This window comes from Geotrypetes seraphini, chromosome 6, assembly GCF_902459505.1.
Source record: "Geotrypetes seraphini chromosome 6, aGeoSer1.1, whole genome shotgun sequence".
Taxonomy (NCBI): domain Eukaryota; kingdom Metazoa; phylum Chordata; class Amphibia; order Gymnophiona; family Dermophiidae; genus Geotrypetes; species Geotrypetes seraphini.
Window position 1 is genome coordinate 238,151,095 of NC_047089.1, and position 23,054 is coordinate 238,174,148.

At 44.3% G+C, this 23,054-nt stretch overlaps 1 protein-coding gene across 2 annotated transcripts in view; it reads left to right on the plus strand.

Annotated features, from left to right (window-relative positions):
* Window positions 1-23,054, plus strand: part of APOO (apolipoprotein O) — a 101,962-nt gene that overhangs the window by 73,294 nt on the left and 5,614 nt on the right. For both annotated transcript variants that reach the window (XM_033949269.1, XM_033949268.1), the window contains exon 8: window positions 21,864-21,945. In XM_033949269.1, the coding sequence (XP_033805160.1) occupies window positions 21,864-21,941 (78 nt within the window). In that variant the 3' untranslated portion in view covers window positions 21,942-21,945. The remainder of the gene's footprint in view (window positions 1-21,863; window positions 21,946-23,054) is intronic.

The following is a 23,054-nucleotide window of genomic DNA, read 5'->3' on the forward strand; positions in this document are numbered from 1 at the left end:
GTTTAGTTTTCATGTAGTACGGAATCGTTTCATGGAAGGTTTTGAAAGCGAGGGGCAGGGCCTTGAAGGTGCAGCGTTTTTGAATGGGCAGCCAGTGCATGGAAGATTAAAAAAAAAAAAGGATTGAAGGTCTTGCCTACTTAAAAGTCCTAAATGTAAAATGTTTTGATGTTATTTAAAGATAGTCATTCTCACAATTACACTCACATTTCATAGCCTTTTTCATTAATATTTTAATATTCTTTCTAACCTCTTTGCATGTGTCTATATTTGTCTGTGTGTATATACACGTCAAGTCACATTATTATGACCGCCTGCTAACATGCAGAATAACCACCTCTGGCAGCCAAACACAATAAGATGCTGGATGGTTGCTTGAGGTATCTGGAGTCATGCAGACTGCAGTGTGTCCGACAATTGCTGACAGGTGCGTGGTGGTGGATTCAGTCGTCGAACATGTCGATCGAGGTGGTCCCAAATATGCTTGATTGGGTTAAGGTCTGGGAAATTCATAGGCCGGGGAAGTAGCAAACGCTCCTAAAGCCACTTTATCCCTCGACTATTGAACCAGCTGCCCACACAAATCAGAAGATTAGACTCACTGATGGCTTTCCGAAGAGCAGTGAAGACACACTCTTTTTCTGTTCAAAATGACATCAACAAAGAGACTCCTTTTCTGTTCAAAATGACATCAACAAAGAGACTCCTTTTCTGTTCAAAATGACATCAACAAAGAGACTCCTTTTCTGTTCAAAATGACATCAACAAAGAGACTCCTTTTCTGTTCAAAATGACATCAACAAATAGTCTCCTGCCCTATATGCTGCCTCCTATGTACTTCCTGTTTGTATCTAGTCATGTCCTTGTGACTGTCGTCTTGTAACCTGTTCTGAGCTTTTTGGGAGGATAGGATAAAAATCAAAATAAATAAATAAGTCTTGGTTCATCTGTGCGAACCACTTGCGAACAGTTCTGGTGGTATGACAGGTCACATTGTCCTGTTGAAAGATCCCATCGGCCAAGGGAAGACCACCAACATGTACAAGTGTACTTCATCGGCAAGGGTGGAGAGATACCCATATCGGTTGAGAATGTCTTCCAGAGGTATTAAGGGACCCAGACCATACCATGAAAACATTGCCCAGCCCATAACGCTGCCGCCACGAGCTTGTGTACATCCAACAGTGTTTGTTCTCGGTGGTTTCACGCCTGACACGCTAACGTCCATGTGTTCAATGGAGCTAAAAACATGACTCAATGGAGAAGGCAGCCCTCTGCCAGTCGGTGCAAGTCCACTGTCGGTACTCTTGTGCAAATTGCAGCCATTTTTTGCAGTGAACCCTTATGAGCATGGTTGCAGTCTGCTCTGGCACCCCATTCACAACAGGGTTCACTGCACGGTCGTTTTGGACACACATCTGGAATCTCCCTGGTTCGTTTGGATGATGAATTGCTCCATAGTAGCGTGCTGATCGGCCCACACCAACCTGCACAGTTGACCTTCACCTCTCGCATCGATGGCTCATGGTGTCCCATAGTTAACAAGTTGGGTTGTTGAAAAGGTTCCATTTGTCCACTCAAAGTACACTTTAACAACAGAAGGCCATGAATAGTTCACAAACTCCACTGTTTCTGAAATGCTGCTGCCCCTTGGCCCAGTAGCTGATTATCATGCCTTTTTCAGTGTCTGATAAATCATGGGGCTTTTTTGCCATGACAGCCACGGTTGCTATATTGGCAGCTTGCTGACATCCCACCTTATGTACCCACAAAGTCTTTGCATGACACATGCATTCGTTCATTGGCTGTGCATCCCTGACATCAGAGGTAGATAGTCATAATAATGTGACTTGACCATGTATATCTCTGCTTTTATATGTCCTTATCCATTTTTTTCTGTTCATATGTATACATGTGTTTTGTGTGTCAATGCATATGTGCCTCTGCATGAGTAGGTTTGTTGTGTGTGCGCTTATATTGGTATTAGATCTCTGTGTGTCTGTGATAGAGAGAGAGAGAAGGCTTGAGAGATGAAGACTGTTTGAGAAGACTGTTTGAGAAGGTATCCTATATAATAAAACCCTAGCCACGCATGCGCACTCCTACCTGCGTGTTCCATTTTCCCTGATCCGCGAGATGTAAGTTTATGGCAGCAGGAGTATGCACGCGCGAGTCCCCAGCCTTACAGCACCTAACTACACTCGCGGCAGGACTGGCCGCCAGCGCTGGACTCCCTGCTCTCTCACGGCAAAAAAACAGTAAGTTTTTCGCGGTCTGAACCCTCCCATCCCTTCCCAACATCTGACCGACCCCCCCTTCCCTTCCCACAGTCCTGACTCCAAACCTGTCTGCAGCTCTCTACACACGCTGCTTCGGGGCCTTCTACTGCCCTGATTTACCCTGCTGCGTCTCTGATGATGTCATCAGAGACGTGCCAGAGTAAATCAGGACAGTAGAAGGCCACGAAGCAGCGTGTGTAGAGTGCTGCAGACGCTACTAGAGTCGGCAGGTTTGTCGGGACCGCGGGAAGGGAAGGAGGGGGGGGCAAGGGACTAAAGGAGCCGGACAGACTTCTAGCACCCGTTAATGTAACGGGCTAAAATACTAGTGCTTAAATAATAGGCTTTGGGCTCCTTTTAATAAGCTGTGTTAGGGCTTTAACGCGTGGAATAGCGTGCGCTACAATGCCGCTCGCACTAGACGCTAACGCCAGCATTGAGCTGATGTTAGTTCTAGCCGCGTAGTGCGGGGTTAGCGTGCGCTAAAAACGCTAGCGCACCTTAGTAAAAGGAGCCCTTTATGTAGTCAGGTAAAGTAGTTTGAAATCGATTTCTTACAAGAAAGGAGGTCATTTTCAGCGTGGCCAGCCATCTGATTGCAGGTCGCCCTCTTTGCCTGGTTCCTTCGATCGTCCCAAGCATGTTGTCCTTCTCTAGTGATCTCTCTCTTCTGATGGTGTGACCAAAATAAGACAGTCGTAACTTCATCCTTTGGGCTTCAAGTAACATAGCCGCTTTGATTTCTTTCAGAAAGATGTGTACCAGATGTTAACTTTTAAAAAAAATTCATTTTTACAAATACACCAGGCAATACATCTGACGGACACTGGAAAGCAATAACAAACTAATAAGAAAAAGTTCAACCTTCAGCAATTTTAAATCCCTAAATTGGTAAAGGAAGAGCTTGTATAACAACCAGAAACAAAGGAGCAATGAAATGACAGAGAGAAATAAGGTGGAGAGTTGCCAAAGCAACAGTGTAAGCCATATTGCTTACTAATCAAAACCCTCAAGCAGTCCTGGTACATTGAAAACCAAGCATTTCCTCTCTTTTAAAAAGGAAAATTGTAACCTCAGGAAATTTCATAGTTGTACCCAAATCAAGCATATGTTGTATGCTTAGGAAAGCTTTGCACTTCATTTGGGCAGATCTGGAAAAGTTTTTTTGTTGTTGTTAACAGAGAATCTATTATAAATCGGGGAAAGTAGGGAGTGGGGTGGGGGAGTATTACATTCTTGACTGAGAAACCTGAATGCAGTCACAGGCCCAAACGGACCAGTGGAAGAGGAACTTTAAGGCATACAGCACAGGAACAAATAGGAACAACGCTGGATCAGAACCTGTGGCAAGCTTGCAGTAGAAAAAGGGTGAGAGAGAAATTGCCATGGAGAAAGTATGCTATATGTTGTCCTCTTATCTATTTCTTATGTAATAAGCTGTACCCCCTCTTCTTGCATTCTGTAATTCGCTGATTGTCCAGCCTTCTTCGATGTGAACTGCCTAGAAGTCTTCTCAACTATGGCGGTATAGAAGAATAAAGTTATTATTATTATTATATAAGCCTTCTCTTTAATTTGCATTTATAATAATCATATTTCACACAAATAATAGTTCATTGGGGGGAAAAGTAAGCTGAAATATAATAAAAGAAATTTAAATTTAAAAATTTAGACCCATCCCCACCCCCATCGTCACCAAACAGTTTTCTAAGTTACTCTATCCACTCACATTACCCGTCAACAGAAACTCCTTTTCCATTCTGTAACCTTTCAAGCTGGGTAGGATCAATGTTATCACACATTTATAGGGAAACGAGAGAGAAAAAAGCTCCTCTCAATGCTGTTACCCTGTCTTTCAATTTCAGAAATTCTTTTCAACACAGCTGTGTGGTCCTAGCCACATCTGGAAAAATCCAGACTGGATGACCACAAAACCGAACATCATTTTTTCAGAAATATTTGTATTTATTTACTCCACCTTTCTCAAGGCAGGTCACAATAGAGTACGTACACAAACAAAATCACATACAATACAACAAATCGAACATCAATAAAACTTCCTAGAATTACAAAGAGGCTACCAGCGCCTCACACCAAAAAACTAGAAGTCAAGTCCCATATTTCATCTTACAGAAGAGTATTTCGTCAACATTTTCTTAAAACTACGCAGTTTCAATTTATTAATTTTTTTCTGTTCAGTCAAGAGGGTTACCTGAAGGGTTCCCCTTGTAGTAATATCCTCTTTAGAGAATTCCAGGAAATTAGTCAAATTAATTGATTCTAAATTGGTACCCTCCTTTGCTCCTGCATCAGTCGACCTAGTTTGAGGGACAAAAACATAATGGTTATGTCGCTACTCTTTAGATTTTTGCCAGGTACTAGTGACCCTGATTGGCCACCATGAGGACGGGCTACTGGGCTAGACGGTCTGACCCAGTAAGGTTGTTCTTATGTGAGCCAAGTCTAGGACAATCAAGCCATTGTGACATCACTGATGATGTTGGCTCGTAGGCATTGGTAGAATGAGGCATTATGACATCACAATCTTAGCTTTGGAATGCTACTACTATTTGGATTTTTATCAGGTGCTTGTGACTTGGATTGGCTTCCATGAAGACGGGATACTGTGCTAGATGGACCATTAGTCTGACCCAGTAAGGCTATTCTTATGTTCTTATATTGACATTCAGAAATACTATGTATGAGCCTTTTTAATTTGGTTTTCTTTACTCTTCCCATCGCATTCTCCTTTCTTTCCTTCCATTTTTCAGTCTGTCTTTCCTCCCTTCTCTATGGGCCGGATTCTTTAAACTTCACCATTGGCGGCAGCCGCTCAGAAAAGTGTCACCGATCATGTATCAGTCACATGACGGTGCCATGTAGATGTAGGCGCATCTATGGACAGGAGTTTGACGCTGTCGTTTTGTAGGCTTAGATGGAAACTCCATTAATTGGAAAATGAAGCCAGTGCCAGTGCCGGTTTGTGCTCTGTTCATGGCTGGACAGATCTGGATAGGCTGGAGTGGGGCTTCGATGACAGCGTCAGTAATTGTGGAATAAGGCCAGTGTTGGGCAGATTTCTATAGTCTGTGCCCTGAAAATGGCATGGCCAAATCAAGATCAAGTATGCGTATGTAGTATCGCATCATACCTTAAGCTATGAGTTTATCTTGCAAAATCCAAAAGGCATATAACTGACCATGTAAATAAGACAAGCCTTTAAAGGGTGATCAAGAAATATTGTATAAAAGTACTCAGAGATGTGAAACTCTGAAAGGAAGGCTACAAAACCTCCCTTGGGTAAAGAGTTTACCTTCCAGTCATTGTTATTCTATAAAAATCTTTTTTGATCACGACCTGGAAAGGCTAAAAAGTTCAAACTGTTTCAAAAGTTCAAAATAACTGGTTTGTTCTTGTTGTTAATACAGTGGTACCTTGAATTACGAGCATAATCCGTTCCAGGAGCATGCTCGTAATCCAAAATGCTCGTTTATCAAAGCGAGTTTCCCTATAGGAAATAATGGAAACTCGCTTTGATGCGTTCCCCCCCCCCCCCCCTCGAGAACCGGCATAGCTCCCCTCGAAGGCCCCCCCCTGCAATCCGGCACCCCCCCTGCCTTGAATCGGCACCCCCCCCCGCCACGATCCGACCCCCCCAACACGATTGGGCACCCCCCCGCCACAATCCGACCCCCCCCCCCGACACAATTGGGCACCCCCCGCCGCTTCTTACCCTCATCTGGGCACTCTTGAAGATCGGCCTCCTCGTCTGCTGGGCCTTGAGCATCTGAGCATGCTCAAGGCCTGCGAATTCACGTTCACGTTCAGAACGTGAACTCGCAAGCCTTGAGCATGCTCAGATGCTCAAGGCCCAGCAGACAAGGAGGCTGATTTTCAAGAGTGCCCAGATGAGGGTAAGAAGCGGCGGGGGGGTGCCCAATTGTGGTGGGGGGGGGTCAGATCGTGGCGGGGGATCGGATCGTGGCGGGGGGTGCCCAATCGTGGCGGGGGGTCGGATTGTGGCGGGGGGGGTGCCGGTTCGAGGCAGGGGGAGTGCCGGATCGCAGGGGGGGGTGCTTGTAAATCGAGCCATGCTCGGTTTCCGAGGCACTGATTTTGCAAATGTTTTGCTCGTCTTGCAAAACACTCGCAAACTGGTGCACTCGTAAACCGAGGTACCACTGTATCATTCAAACGTCACTGCATACTTGATGAAAAAAAATCCACTTAGCTGTTAAACAGGAGTAGGGGGTCCCAAAGTGGCCCCGTTTCGTTCCCTGCTTCAGGGGACCCGATGTAAGCTGGTTCAGATTGAATCCTAGTCGATACTAGTGCTGGAATGGCATAACTGCGTGACTTGCAAGCAAACGCATCATAGCTGGGGCGTCAAAAAGATAACTTCTTGCGATTCAGACCACCAGGTTTTATGAGTTTATCTTGGGCAGACTGGAATCTGTGGCACTGGTAGATGGAAGCAATTGGGCAGGCCGGGAGGGGGGCTTTATTTCCATTAAATACCCATTCAGAGAAAACAGGACCAAACATCCTGTTAATGGCGAGTGAAAGTTTTAAAGAAACTCCTTGATATCTGCTTCATTCCCTGCTGCTGAATTATGAGTCATGCATGGGTGTAAGGTTTCCTGTCAAAGCCTGTTATGAGTTATTTATTCAATTTTCTATACTGTTCTCCCATGGGAGCCCAGAACAATTTACCTGCATTTTATTCAGGTACTCGAGCATTTTTCCCTGTGTGTCCCAGTGGGACAATGAAGGGATTAAGTGATTTGCCCAGGATCACAAGGAGCAGCGTGGGTTTGAACCCTCCACATCATTTGCAGCTAGCAGAGATGCCTTTGTTTTCTCATTGGGATGAGGAGCTTTTAGGGTCAGATGGAATTTCAGGGATATGACGCGATTTGATTTTCAAAGGGGGGGCGTCAAGCTAGTGGCATTTAAAAAAAAAATTGCTATACTGATGTCATGTGGTGTGTTGTAGGTCTGCTTATTCCATGTATAAGGTAGGAAAGAAAAAGGAGTTCCTACCTCTATAACTTTTTATAATAATTTCCATTTTTATCTACGAGGATCATTTCATAAATAATGCACACTCTTTTTTAAAATTTACATGTTTTATTTTTTTTTTCAAGTATTCTTTACAATCCTTCAATATAGTCTCCCTGCTTTGCAATGACCGAGTCCCAACATCCAGGAAGCTTCATTATTCCATCCAAGACACCATTTTAGTTCAGTTGCCGAATGGCTCGGGTACCAGTGGAAGAAAGCTCTCTCAGAGATGCAAAACAATGTCCACGCATAGATTGTTTCAACTTTGGAAAAAGTCGAAGTCTGGTGGTCTCATGTCTGTACTGTAGGGAGCATGAGTTAACACCTCCCAGCCATATTCGCATAGTTTTTCAATGACATTCCCTATGTGCGGGCGAGTGTTGTCGTGAAGAATGAGTGGCCCAGCCAAGAGCAACTGAGGTCGGGTTTTGTGCATTTTTCTGCGCATTATTTGCAAAAAATCACAATAATACACTGCTGCGACACTTCTTCCACATGGAACTTTGTCTGTGATGCCGATGCCCTCATGATCACAAGCAAAAATCATCATTTGTTTGACTTTTGATTGACCTCGTGGAAATTTTTTTTGGCCGTGGGGAAGATGGAGCTCTCCACTTGTCAGTGGCGTACCAAGGGGGGGCGGGGGGGAGGTCCGCCCCAGGTGCAAGGCCCAAGGGGGTGTTCATCTGGCCGGGGAATAGGCTGCCGCCGGGGAAAGAAAGAAGCCGGCGCCAAATTCTCCCTCCCTGCTGCTTCTTTTCCCCGAGCCGAGCAACTCTAGCCATCCAACGTCAATTCTGATGTCGGAGAGGACGTTCTGGGCCAGCCAATCGCTGCCTGGCTGGCCCGGAACGTCCTCTCCGACGTTAGAATTGATGTCAGGCAGCCAGAGTTGGTCGGCCCGTGGGAAAAGAAGGAGGGCGAATTCGGCGCCGGCCTGTTTCCGATGGCCAGTGGCAGCCTTTCCCCGGCGGTGGTGGCAGCATGGTGGTGGTAGCGGCGGTGGCATGGGGGAGGGAAGGGAGAAAGAAATAAAGGGGGGGAGCCAGGGAGCCAGAAAGAAAGCAAGGGGGGGACAGGGATCCAGAAAGAAAGAAAGGGGGCATGGAGAGAGAAAGAAAGAAGGGGACAGGATGAAACAAAGAAAAAGTTGGGGGAGGGAATGAAGTCTGGAGGAGAGGAAGCATACAGGAGGCTGAAAGAAAGGAACAAATATTGGATGCACAGTCAGAAGAATAAAGTGCAACCAGAGACTGATGAAATTACCAAACAAAGGTAGGAAAAATGATTTTATTTTCAATTTAGTGATCAAAATGTGTCTGTTTTGAGAATTTATATATGCTGTCTATATTTTGCACTATGGGCCCCTTTTACTAAACTGCAATAGCAGTTTTTAGCGCAGGGAGCGTCGAGAGCAGCGTGGGGCATTCAGCGCAGCTCCCTGCACTAAAAAACACTATCGCGGTTTAATAAAAAGGGAGGGGGGTATATTTGTCTATTTTTGTATAGTTGTTACTGAGGTGACATTGCATAAAGTCATCTGCCTTGACCTCTTTGAAAACCCGCGGAATATAAATGATAATTAACATTTTCTCTGCGTACAGTGTGCTTTGTGTTTTTAAAATTTTATTGTTGGTAGATCATTTTGACTTGGCCATGAAGGTAACGGGGAGGGAGGGAGGGGAGCTGCTGAAAGACATCTAGTAATCCTTGCAGGCTTGACTGCAGGGAATTATTTTTGTAAAATCATGTTTTGTTATGTGACTGGCATTATTTAGACTTTAATTTCTATGAATGAATAGAATGAAAATGATATAAAATTACTTGCTTGTTTTTATGTGCGTGCGCTGAAGGAAAGTGGAGAGAGAGTGGGCTGAGGACGCTGAAGGGAAATGGGGAAGAGAGAGTGGGGAGAAGACGCTGATTTATAAATTGACAATTGTACAGAATATTGTTTCTTTTTACACTTTAATATAATAAGTTCAATATAAAACAATTCAAGGCTTGTGTGGATGGAATCAGGTGGTTTGTGGGGATGAGAACCGAGCTTACGGGGATTAGTCCAATAAAATGGTATTTTCATATTTCTCATTATTTGTTTTGGGATGAGAACCGAGCTTACGGGGATTAGTCCAATAAAATGGTATTTTCATATTTCTCATTATTTGTTTTATTTTTATTTGTTAATTTGTAAAGTGGTGATTGTTATGTATCAGTTTTTCAAATTTACATCTACTGTCTTTATATTTTGCACAGTATTAGAGGACATGTATTACTGTTTTTGTGGTGTTGTGGTATTGCATTGTATGCAGAGTCTGGTTTCTTGGCAGTTCAGTTTAACTTTTGTCTACATATTTCTATTTTTAGTTTGTGATTATTCCATATTGGGCAAAGGTGTATCTGTCTGTGTGTATGAAAGGGACATGGCTTTCTGATAGCATCGACTGTACTGGATCAATTGACTGTGCAGGATCTGGTTTGTTTAGTTTTACAATGTATGCAGTGTTCTCCCCAGGGCCTTTCAGCCGGGCGCTCCGCCCAGCTAATTTAGATGAGCGCCCGGCTGTAATCTCGATCGCAATCCTGCTGCTGCTGCCGCCTTCTGCTCAACATTTTTTTAAAAAACCTTTTCACCGGCTTGGAGATTTACCGGGCTGACTCGGCACAGCCTGAATCGCAAGACCCTGACTTTTTTTTTTTTTTAGTTTTTAACGCCAGCAAGCGACTTGAACCCATGCTCCCCGGCGGGGCTCTAACGTGCATGCCGCTTCCCTCCGAAACCGGAAGTCACGTCCCGAGGGGGGAAGAGAAGAGAAGTCGGCATGCACACGCCCCGGAGCATGGGTTCGCTATAGGAGACAGGTCAGCTTACAACTTGCTCTTGCTTGCATCGGGCTTTCCTCGCTGCCGGGTCCTGCCTACTTTCTGTTTCCGTAAAAGCAGGACCTGGCAACGAGGAAGGCCCGAAGCAAGCTAGAGCAGCGAGTTGTAAGCTTCCCTCCGTTGCTGACTTATGGAAGATAGATCAGCGATGGAAGGAAGCTTACAACTTGCCTTAGTCCAGCCCTGCACAACATGCGGCCCAAAACGGATGTCACTGCCGATATGGCTCTCACTCCGCTCTCCTTTGAAGATTAGCTCAGGAGGCAAGATTTAGCCCAAGATCAGACGAACATTAAAGGGCATCTGAGCAGATTGAGGAGAACATGTCCTGTTTTTCCATGCCTAAAAATACCACCTTGTCTAATGTAATCTCTGATCAGATCCTTAAGAGTGATGCAACTATGTATGCTGGACAGTCTCCTCCAGTAAACAGAGCTTTAAAGCCTGCAGCCATACAGAACCAGATAGTCAAAGGGCTCCGAAGTGTAGTATTGCCAAGGGATCTGTCTCACAAGTTTCTGCTGCTGGCAGATGTAAACACAGCACAAGAAATAGAGACTTGTGGCATTTTATGTGGAAAGCTGATGCATGTAATGGTGCCAAAGCAGTCTGCTGGACCAGACTACAGTTCAGTGATATGGGGAATATGGAAGAATTATTCAGTGTTCAAGATCAACATGATCTCCTCACAGAAGAAAGACGGAGAGAAAGAGAGAGGCAGATACTGGAGAGGGGGGGAGAGAAGGGAAGGAGATAGAGATGTCAGACCATGGGGTGGAGTGGCAAGGAAGGAAAGGAGAAGAGAGAGATGCTAGAGCATAGGGGAAGGGTGGAGACAAAAAATGGAGAGGGGTTGAAGCTGAAATAAATCATGTACAAAGGAGAGAAAGGGCACAGGATATAGAGTTTATTGAAGAGACATAGAAAGAGAGAAGATACCATATGGAACAGAGAGAGAGCAGACACTGGATGGAAAAGGCAGAAAGGGTGGACAGTGGATGCAAGGGGCAGAGATAGGGTGGACAGTAGATGGAAGGGGTAGAGAGAGGGTAGAGGCTGGGTGGAAGGGGCAAAGAGAGAGGACAGATGTTGCCTGGAAGGGAGCGAGGACAAATGCTGAATAGAAAGAAGAGAGTGAAGAGAAGATGACTAAAGCAGAAACGACAAAAGGTAGAAAAAAAAATTTTTTTTTTTGCTTTACGTAGAATCAAGTAGTATTGTAACTGTATTGATTAAAATTTATCAATAGGAAATGGAAATAAGGCAATTGGGGGGGAGACTAAACCCCTTTCCTCAGATCAGGACAGGATACCATAACAGCTGTTTACTGTACTGTCTTGAAGAAAGATTTGGCCTCTGAAAGCTAATTGAAAAATGGATTAGTCCAATAAAATGGTATTTTCATATTTCTCATTATTTGTTTTATTTCTATTTGTTAATTTGTAAAGTGGTGACTGTTATGTAGAATTTTTTTTTCAAATTTACATCTACTGTCTTTATATTTTGCACAGTATTAGGGGACATGTGTCACTGTTTCTGTGGTGTTGCATTGTATGCAGAGTCTGGTTTCTTGGTTCAGTTTAACTTTTGACTACATATTTCTCTTTTTAGTTTATGATTATTCCATATTGGGCGAGGGTGTATCTGTGTTCTGTGTGTATGAAAAGGACATGGCTTTCTGTTAGCATCGACTACAGGATCAATTGACTGTAGGATCTGGTTTGTTTAATTTTCCAATGCGTGTGTTGGTGTTCTAGTGCTCACTGCAGTGTTTAAGATGCTGCCTTTTCCTAGATGCACCCTTATTGTGTGACTCATGGATTATTACTAAAAATATCTTTTTTTATATAGAGGAGGGGGTTGTTAAAAAAATAATTAGCACTGGCTGTCATATATACTAGGTACACCACTGGATTTAATGACCCTGTTCTAACTTTACTGTTGACGTAGGTGTTGTCCCCCCCAACACACAGACACACACATTATAAAGAATTAAATTAAAGTTGTATTATCATCAAGCAGCTTTCAAATGACATTATAAGCAAATAAAAATAAAATATTTTTAATACATTGCTAATTATTACCTGCATCTTTACCTATACTGTTTTGCCCTAGCTCTTACTTTGCACTATAGCAAAATAAAAAAGAAGCAGATAAAGATCAATCACACAGGTGCCCTTCAAGGCTCAGTAACACCTCTCCCTAAATTATGTGGAAGAGGTCTGGAAGTGGGGATAGCATCTATTTTATATCCTCAGTGAGACCTCAGGAAGGAACCTAGTGATCAAAACATTATTAGAGGTGTTGTACAGCCATTTCTTGTATGACTGGATGAGCTATATTTATCTTTTTTTTTTTTTTAGTTGTTTAAATTCATGCAGAAATAAATGGTTAGATTGAACCTAATGACTTCATTAACGCATTTCCCTTTTTTAAACCTCTATACCATTTGAAAGAGGGTGAATATCTAATTATTCACTTCTAGAATTGGATACTTCTTAGATTTAGTAAAAATATTCTGGCACAAGTGTCAAACCTTAAAAAAGGAAGTCATATCGAGCATTGGAAAATAATAATAATTAACTAATAAAAATAGTATACATTTAATTTTCTCCACTACCAAATTTCCCCGCCCCGCCCGACCCGGCTACTTTTTCATGCCACCCGGCTGGAAAAAATTTCTGGGGAGAACACTGGTATGTGTTGGTGTTCTAATGCTCACTGCAGTGTTTAAGATACTGCCTTTTCCTAGGTACACTCTTGTTGTGCGATATGTAGATTGTTACTAAAAAATCATATTTTTTATATAGATGGGGGGAGGTGTCAAAAAATGATGGGCCCCGGGTGTCACATATGCTAGGTACGCCACTGCCACTTGTCATTGAAAAACTATGCGAATACAGCTGGGAGGTATTACCTCATGCTCCCTACAGTACAGACATGATACCACCAGACTTTGACCTTTTTCAAAGTTGAAACAACCCATGCATTGACATCGTTTTGCATCTCTGGAAGAGCTTTCTTCCGCCGGTACCTGAGCCATTCGGCATCCAAGCTAAAACGGTGTCTTGGAAGGAATAATGAAGCTTCCCGGACGTTGGGACTTGGTCATTGCAAAGCAGAGAGACTATGGTCCTGTTTTACAAAGCCGCGCTAGCGGCTGCAGTGTGGTAACGGCCCCAAAGCCCATAGAGATTTAAAGGGCTTCGGGGCTGTTGCCGCACGGCTTTGTAAAACAGGCCCTGTATTGAAGGATTGTAAAGAAATACTTGAAAGAAAAAAAATAATAAAACATGGAAATTAAAAAAAAAATAGTGTGCATTATTTATGAAATGACCCTCGTATTTTGTTATACAGAGGAATTGAGGAGACCTATGTACTGGAATAGTGTGTGGCGTAGTGGTTAAAGCTACGGCCTCAGCACCCTGGGGTTGTGGGTTCAAACCCCCGCTGCTCCTTGTGACCTTGGGCAAGTCACTTAATCCCCCCATTGCCCCAGGTACATTAGATAGATTGTGAGCAAGCCAGTACAGATGGGGGAAAAATGCTTGAGGACCTGAATAAATTCATGTAAACTGTTCTGAGCTCCCCTAGGAGAACAGTATAGAAAACTGAATAAATACATAGTGTGAAAACTTTCAACCTCTGATAGCCAGAGCTGGTATTGTGACATCATAATGCCTCATTCAACCAATGCCTAAGAGCCAACCTCATCAGTGATGTCACAATGGCTTGATTGTCCTTTACTTGGCTCACTTTAGTTACATTTTGATTTCAAGAGTGGCGCAGTGGTTAAAGCTACAGCCTCAGCACCCTGGGGTTGTGGGTTCAAACCCACGCTGCTTCTTGTGACCCTGGGCAAGTCACTTAATCCCCCCATTGCCCCAGGTACATTAGATAGATTGTGAGCCCGCCAGGACAGATGGGGAAAAATGCTTGAGTACCTGAATAAATTCATGTAAACCGTTCTGAACTCCCCTGGGAGAACGGTATAGAAAATTGAATAAGTAAAATAAAAAAAATTAATAAATAAAATGAATACTGTTTTGTTTTTTTGCATACATATATAGCTATAGTTGGTAACACTCTGCACATGGCAGCATTAGTTAGTTCCAGATAGAAATATTTATTTTGGCTCTGTTAATGTCTTGCTTAATCGAGGCTCATATCCTGAGATATGGTAAACTCAGCATTTTTGTCTGCTGTTGACAGTCATGAACCTGGCCAATGTTTTGCTTTCCTAAAGGGAATCTTCCACTGGATTGTTTTGGTTCCTAGATCTTTCGGTGAAATCCAAATAAGCACAACCTTTGGAAAGGAAAAACTGTCCTGAAGAAGCTTGTAGCTTTTTATTGGAAACTTAGACGTTGAAGACAGTTAACCTCCAGGTGCATCCTGTCTGCCCAGTACCTTTTCCTCATTTCAGACTCTGGCTTTATGTTTGTGTTTCCAACTCAAGAGATCTGCAGTGCTTCTCCCCGTATTTTCTTCAGTTGTGTCTTTTCTATAATGTATTTCCACTGAAAAATACTGAATTCTTTTATAGGCCTTTAAATTTAAATTCTAGCAATGCATAAACTGAGAGGGGACCATAGGAAAAACATAGTAATATAGTAAATGACGGCAGATGAAGACCCAAATGGTCCATCCAGTCTGCCCAACTGTACACGCTCTATAAATTAATGATTTAATTTAAATTGTCCTTTTTTTTCTCAGATATTTCTGGCCCAGAAACCCAGAGCTCCGTCAAAAGCTCACGCCAGCCCATCTAAACCATCCCAGCCGTCAAAGCCTTCCCCAGCCCATCCTCAACTGAATGGCCATATATGGGACACAAGACTGGAGGAGTGTGTGGCGCGGTGGTTGAAGCTACAGCCTCAGCACCCTGGGGTTGTGGGTTCAAACCCCACGCTGCTCCTTGTGACCCTGGGCAAGTCACTTAATCCTCCAGAGCCCCAGGTACGTTAGAGAGATTGTGAGCCCACCGGGACAGATAGGGAAAATGCTTGAGTACCTGATTGTAAAACCGCTTAGAAAACCTTGATAGGCGGTATATAAAATCCTAATAAACTTAAAAACTTAAAAAAAAAAAAAACTTACTGGCCTTAATTCTTCAATATATACCCATTATTTTCTGATTAGAGATCCTCTGTGTTCATCCCAGGGCAAATTGCTCTGTGCCCCAAGCTGAAAGTAGCATAGAGGAGCTTTAGATCCACTTCCCAGATTGTGCCCTGAGGATTTGCCCACCCCATCTGCTCTCCATAGGAAGGAAAGATAAAATATCCTGAGAGTGGATGCTTAGTAATTCAAAAATTAAATTTAAATCTCAGTCAAATACTTTTCATCTTTTTTATTAGGAATAAGGCCATACAAGAATGCATTAACATCAGAAACAATCAAACAACATCAACAACAATATTTCTGATGCACACCTGTTTCTTAGGCTATCTCACTGTTACCCCTGTTCCTTATACTAAACTAAACCTTAAGTTTATATACCGCATCCTCTCCATAATTATAGAGCTCGGCATGGTTTACAAGAGCTTAATATAGGAAGGGACAGCATAATGGGGTTGGAGATTGAGAACAGGGAGGAAGAGAGCATTACATTTTTGTGAAAAGCCAAGTTTTCAGGTACTTAATTTAAATTGTTGGAAGGAGCCCAGATTCCGTAGTGGGACAGTAAGATTGTTCCAAAGCTCTGTGAGTCTGAAGAGGAGAGATTTTCCCAATTTTCCTGCATAGAGAATACCATGTAGCGAGGGGAAGGATAGTTTAAGTTTTTGGGTGGGCCTGGTGGTGTCAGGACTCGAGGAGTTACAAGATAGTGGGATTAGGGGAGGGAGGATGCCGTGAAGGATCTTAAAAGCTAGGCAGGCGCCTTTGAAATGAACTCTGGGAATTACTGGGAGCCAGTGAAGTTTGGCCAGAAGTGGAGAGACATGATCAAATTTGCGTTTTGCGAAGAACAACTTGGTCGCAGTGTTCTGGATTAGCTGAAGTCTTTGAAGACTTTTTTTAGTTAGACTTAGATAGATGGCATTCAGTAGTAATTCCCCTCCCATCCCCTTACCGCTTCTAGAGATTAGGCCTTTAAGATCTAGAAAGATGTTGCAGCTTCCCCAAAAAGAGTCAAACATCAATAATCCACCCAACGAGGGTTCTCCCCTGCACCCTCTCGCCATTTTTTATAAATGTCCCTTGTTTTATGATATAATTTCCGCATATTATACCTAATAACAATTTAGACATAAATTGCAGATAATCTATTTCGTACCCACTGCATGGCACGTGCCACTCTCTGCTACCAAAGTGCGGCCACCACCTAGTATGCCATTGTGAAGACAAATGCAGCACATTTATGTTCTTCAAATTTATATCCTGGAAGGGGAACATTCAGCAAGCAGCATTCCATCAGTAATGGACAGTGTTTACGAGTAATGTTGACCAAGAACTGTCCCACCCTTTGTCAAAACAGTTGTATGTAGGGGCACGACCACCAGATATGTCCAAAATCCACCTTTAAAACCACAATAATAATAATAATCACTTTATTTTTTTCTATACCGCCACAATCTTGCGACTTCTAGACGGTTTACAGTAGGGGTGTCCAACCTTTTGGCTTCCCTGGGCCGCATTGGCTGAAAAAAATGTTTCTGGGGCCACACAAACGCTGCAGCAAGACAGAGGAGGGAGCCGGCAAGACGGTAAACACTCGGGGGCAGCAGAGGAAAATACTGCATCACCCTTGACCGGGGCCGCACAAAATACTTCATGGGGCCGCAGGTTGGACACACCTGGTTTATAGTGAAGAGAGCTGGACAATCAGCAAATTGCAGAATACAAATAGGGAATATGTCATTGAACAGTCAGTGATTACAGAGTACAATTAGAGAGAACACAATATCAACATGTTACAGTGAAACGGGCTGGATGATCGGCGAATTCCAGAATACAGTTGGCGAAGATGTCACTGAACAGTCAGTGGAAACAGAATACAATTAGTGAGAATACACAATATCGACAAGTTGTTAATAAATTTAGAAGGAGTATCTGACTAGGAGATAAATCTATCGAACAGAGCAGTCTTAATTTCTTTCCGAAAGGCGCCGTAGGTCGACCCGGCTCTGCTGATGTAATTGCCCGGCCAGGTTTGCTGTTTGCTAGCTTGAAACTTAAAGGTTCTGTCCAGAAAGGATCTGTATTTGTAATCAGTGGTCTTTGGATAGGCAAATAGATTGCGATTTCTGGTTGTCCTCGTGGGGATGTGCAGCTCGAAATGTGGTAAGAGATAGGTAGGGGCCATTCCCCACACTAGTTTAAAGCAAAAGCAAGAGAATTTGAATATTATTCGTGCCTCCTTTGGCAACCAGTGTAGCAGTTTGTAGTAGGGACTAATGTGTTCGCTTTTCTTTAGTCTGCACCATTTCCGTAAAACCTTTGTAATCTGACTGGGGTATAATACCATCTACTCAGTCAAATACTTTTTAATTGTGATGAGATATAATTATGTAAATTTCACACAGCACAAATACATAGTAATGTAATAGATGGCAACATATCAGTGGATTTGGATTTGGATTTATATTGGATTGAATAGGCGAGTGCAGCTTGAGGTCTTATTGCAAGGCCCCACTTGGAGTATTGTGTTCAGTTTTAGAGACCATATCTGGCGAAAGAACTAAGAAGACTTGAGGCGGTCCAGAGGAGGGTGACGAAAATGATAGGAGGCTTGCGCCAGAAGACGTATGAGGAGAGACTGGAAGCCCTGAATATGTATACCCTAGAGGAAAGGAGAGACAGGGGAGATATGATTCAGACATTCAAATACTTGAAGGGTATTAACGTAGAACAAAATCTTTTCCAGAGAAAAGAAAATGGTAAAACCAGAGGACATAATTTGAGGTTGAGGGGTGGTAGATTCAAAGGCAATGTTAGGAAATTCTACTTTACGGAGAGGGTAGTGGATGCCTGGAATGCGCCCCCGAGAGAGGTGGTGGAGAGTAAAACTGTGACTGAGTTCAAAGAAGCGTGGGATGAACACAGAAGATTTAGAATCAGAAAATAATATTAAATATTGAACTAGGCCAGTACTGGGCAGACTTGCACGGTCTGTGTCTGTGTATGGCCGTTTGGTGGAGGATGGGCTGGGGAGGGCTTCAATGGCTGGGAGGGTTTAGATTGGCTGGAGTAAGTCTTAACAGAGATTTCGGCAGTTGGAACCCAAGCACAGTACAGGATAAAGCTTTGGATTCTTGCCCAGAAATAGCTAAGAAGAAAAATTTAAAAAAATAAAATAAAATTTTTAAAAAAAAAATTTTTTTAATTGAATCAGGTTGGGCAGACTGGATGGACCATTCGGGTCTTTATCTGCCGTCATCTACTATGGTACTATGTTACTATGAACAGCATCACAAGCTTTATCCTGGCTATCTCAAGAAGACATTGAATGCTTAAGTGTTTGGAACGCCATTGATAGTGTATGTATTTAGCTATTAGCGAAGTATGTTAAATTTGTTATTTTGCACAATAAAGTACAGATATTGAAGGTTCATTTCATAAAATACTGCTAGATTTTTTTTGCATAAAATGTCTTTTTATCATCATTTGATGACAGGAGAATGTTTTCCTTCTTTTTTTTGTGTGTGTGTTTGTAACACTGTATTAAGGAATCGGACCCTACTTGTTATAAGCATTTTGGAGACTTTGTAGTGTTATTTCTGTATTGATTTATTGGCGGAGGTTTCAGTAAAACAGACTCTGCATAAAATGTCTTTTTATCAGCGTATCTATCGTTCCTGAGTGCAAAAACATAAAAGTTATAGCTATAATACCAAGAAATTTGCTTCATTAACCCTTTCAGGACTAAGGGACATATTTGTCCCATAACTTTAAAATCCTATAAATTTTGATTGGGATAGTCTACAGTTCTAAATTTGATATGTATGGATTCCATATGATACTGCCTTTATGTAAACAAACTGGTTCTGACATTCATTCATTAGCGTCGTTGCTAGATTGACGAGAAGATTCACTTGCCATACTGTCCATAAGCCAGAAGTGTGATTTTTTTTAAATAAAAATAATGATATTTCACAAAAAAAATCAATTTTTTGGCATCTGCAAGCCCTTTTTACCATAAAAATGTCGTCAAAACCACAAAAATTGGCCTACGATCCTTATGGTCCTGAAAGGGTTAAGCAAAATGAAAAGAAAAACAGAGCTTTATATAATCAATGACTTTGAGGGGCCACAGGATGGGCTAAATCAGGGGTGGACAACTCCGGTCCTCAAGGGCTGGAATCCAGTTGGGTTTTCAGGATTTCCCCAATGAATATGCATTGAAAGCAGTGCATGCAAATAGATCTCATGCATATTCACTGACTGGATTCCGGTGCTCGAGGACCGGAGTTGCCCACCCCTGGGCTGCCACTACCTTTCTTTGTTTAGCACCTTGTGGTGGTAGTTTAAATTTGTTTTTAGGGTTTTTTTTGGCTATCTTTCTACTACTATTATCCAACCAAACTTTTTTCCAGAGAGGTGTAAGTGGTAGTACTTTGTCTCAGTCTGAGAGTGATACAGTAGCCAGGCCCACCCGAAATTTTCAAGCCTCACCAGTGGCAAAAATTACTCCATTTCCCACTTGCTCCAGCCAGCGGCACTGTCTGAGCACTGCCGTCACACTGGCCTCCCCCTGCTGCGCCCTCTCAATTTTCATGCATGCATGTACAGGGAGAGTGGGGCAGTGGAGCACATGACAATGCCGACAGATGGAGCGAGTGGGAGAGGGAGCAGTTCTTGCCACCAGAGGACCCTTGCAGCTGGTAAGACTTTGGGTCCCCACCAGCTCAGGTATTTAATGTTTTGAATTGGTTTGGGGGAGGGGAGATCACATGTGCCCACCCAGTTTGCCCACTGGCCCATCCAGCATTTGAAGTCTGGCCTCAGCTCTGTGGTGATGGATGCCTGGAACACCTTCCTGGTGGAGATGGTATAGACAAAATCATATGGAATAAACAAAGGATCCTTTCTATAGAAAGAGATTGGAACCAAAGCAAAACTTAAATAATCTTCACACTTTAAATCGGGCTTAGCAGGGTAGAACCTGCACAAAGATTAGCAAATATAACTATGGCTTTTTTGTGTTAAAACTGCTGGAGAGGGTGCAGAGACGAGCAGCGAAGCTAGTAAAAGGTATGGAGAACTTGGAATACGAGGATCGACTTAAGAGACTGGAATTGTTCTCCCTTGAGAAAAGGAGACTGCGAGGGGATATGATCGAGACCTTCAAAATACTGACAGGAATCGACAAAATAGAGCAGAAAAAATTATTTACATTGTCCAATGTGACATGGACAAGAGGACATGGACTGAAGCTGAGGGGGGACAAATATCAGGACAAATATCATTTCTGCTTCACGCAGAGAGTGGTTGACGCCTGGAATGCTCTCCCAGAGAAGGTTATTGCGGAATCGACCGTCCTAGGATTCAAAAGCAAACTAGATTTGCATCTCCTTACCAGAGGCATAGAAGGATATGGGTGACTAAAAATTACACCAAGTGTACACCTGGTAGGGCCTCCACGTGTGCGGATCGCTGGACTTGATGGACTGAAGGTCTGATCTGGAGATGGCGCTTCTTATGTTATGTTCTTATGAAGCTTTGGTGGCCAAGTTTTGCTGGAGACTATGGGCTAGATTCACTAAGCAAACTGATCGTGTACCGATCGGTTTGCAACCCGATTTCCCTCTGACCCGATTCACTAACCTCTGTCCCGATCATCCTCCAATTCGCGCATGCAAATGAGGGGGAAAGACATTGAAATTATGGCAGACAGCGATTCACAAACCAAAACCCTGCAACTCCGACTAGGCTGGCCGATTACAAACAAGCGACTGCTGGGGACCAATCGTTCGTAGCTTTCCGACTGCCATCTCCTGCTCTGTCTGCTGTCTTTCCAGCTCTCTGCCCCTGACTCTCCTGCTGTCTCTGCCCCAACTTTCTCCTGCCACCCTGTTCTGCCCCGAATCTGCTCTCCTGCTCCTTGCCCCGACTCCCCGAATCTGTTCTCCTGCTCCCGACCCTCTGCCCCTGAATCTGCTCTCCTGCATACCCCGAATCTCTCCTGACACCCCGACTGGCCGCCCTGCTCAGGCTCCGACTCTCCTGCCCTTCCCCACACTACGAGCCCGTGGTTTAAAGCGGGTTAAAACCACAAGTTCGCAAAGAATAAAAACAAAAAAATAAAAGTAAAAAAAGGTCACTGCTTTTAAGCATACGCAGACCATCCACAGATGGTCTGCGCATGCGTTGGGATCGCTAGAGAGCAATCCTGACAGTCAGATGGGGGCGTGAATCAGCCCCCAGACATGGATCAGATTCGATCCGTGCCCTTTGTAAATCTAGCCCTATGTAAGCCTTCTAAAATTCCTGTTTTGCTTCTGAAATACGATTTCTTTGTTCCACAAAAGAACAGTTTTAATTGAACATAGGCCTCGCAGGTGTGCTTCATAATTCCCTGTGTGCAGTGTCTGAAATTCCGCTTTCTCCCTGCCTCCTCCAGTACTGCAAGCATTACTTCTCCAAATATCTGTATGCTTTAACATACTATTGTTTCTTCTTTTTTTTTTTAAGCCTGAAGTAACAACAGATGCTACCCCAGGGGAAGGACTGCCTCAAGGAGAGAATCCTCCCAGCAGCAAGGCCCAGTAACCAGGTAGAACCAGCGATCAACCTGTAGTTTTCCACTGTTTACTGCAGTACCGTATTTTCGCGGATATAACGCGCACCTGTGTAAAACGCGCACAGGGGTATAGCGCGCAGAAATCACGATGATATGTACCAAAACTTTTCTATACCGCGCTCAGGCATATAACGCGCATGATGCCCGACGCTCCTTTCGCCCGCCCTGACTTTCCGTGCGCTGTCCCGACGCCCCTGACTTCCGTGCACTGCCCTGACTTTCCGTGCGCTGTCCCGACTCTCCGTTCACCCCCCCTGACTTTCCGTGCACTGTCCCCCCTTGAAGTCCTGTCCCCCCTTGAAGGTCTGTCCCCATCCTGAAAGCCTGATGCCCCCCCTCCGACGTCCGATACATCCTCCCCCCCCGGCAGGACCACTCGCACCCTCACCCCGAAGGACCGCCGACTCCCCAACAATATCGGGCCAGGAGGGAGCCCAAACCCTCCTGGCCACGGCGACCCCCTAACCCCCCCCCGCACTACATTACGGGCAGGAGGGATCCCAGGCCCTCCTGCCCTCGACGCAAACCCCCTCCCCCCACCGACCGCCCCCCCCAAGAACCTCCGCCCGTCCCCCAGCCGACCCGCGACCCCCCTGGCCGACCCCCACGATACCCCCACCCGCCTTCCCCGTACCTTTGTGTAGTTGGGCCAGAAGGGAGCCCAAACCCTCCTGGCCACGGCGACCCCCTAACCCCACCCCGCACTACATTACGGGCAGGAGGGATCCCAGGCCCTCCTGCCCTCGACGCAAACCCCCCTCCCTCCAACGACCGCCCCCCCCAAGAACCTCCGCCCGTCCCCCAGCCGACCCGCGACCCCCCTGGCCGACCCCCACGACCCCCCCACCCCCCTTCCCCGTACCTTTGGAAGTTGGCCGGACAGACGGGAGCCAAACCCGCCTGTCCGGCAGGCAGCCAACGAAGAAATGAGGCCGGATTGGCCCATCCGTCCTAAAGCTCCGCCTACTGGTGGGGCCTAAGGCGCGTGGGCCAATCAGAATAGGCCCTGGAGCCTTAGGTCCCACCTGGGGGCGCGGCCTGAGACACATGGTCGGGTTTGGCCCATGTGCCTCAGGCCGCGC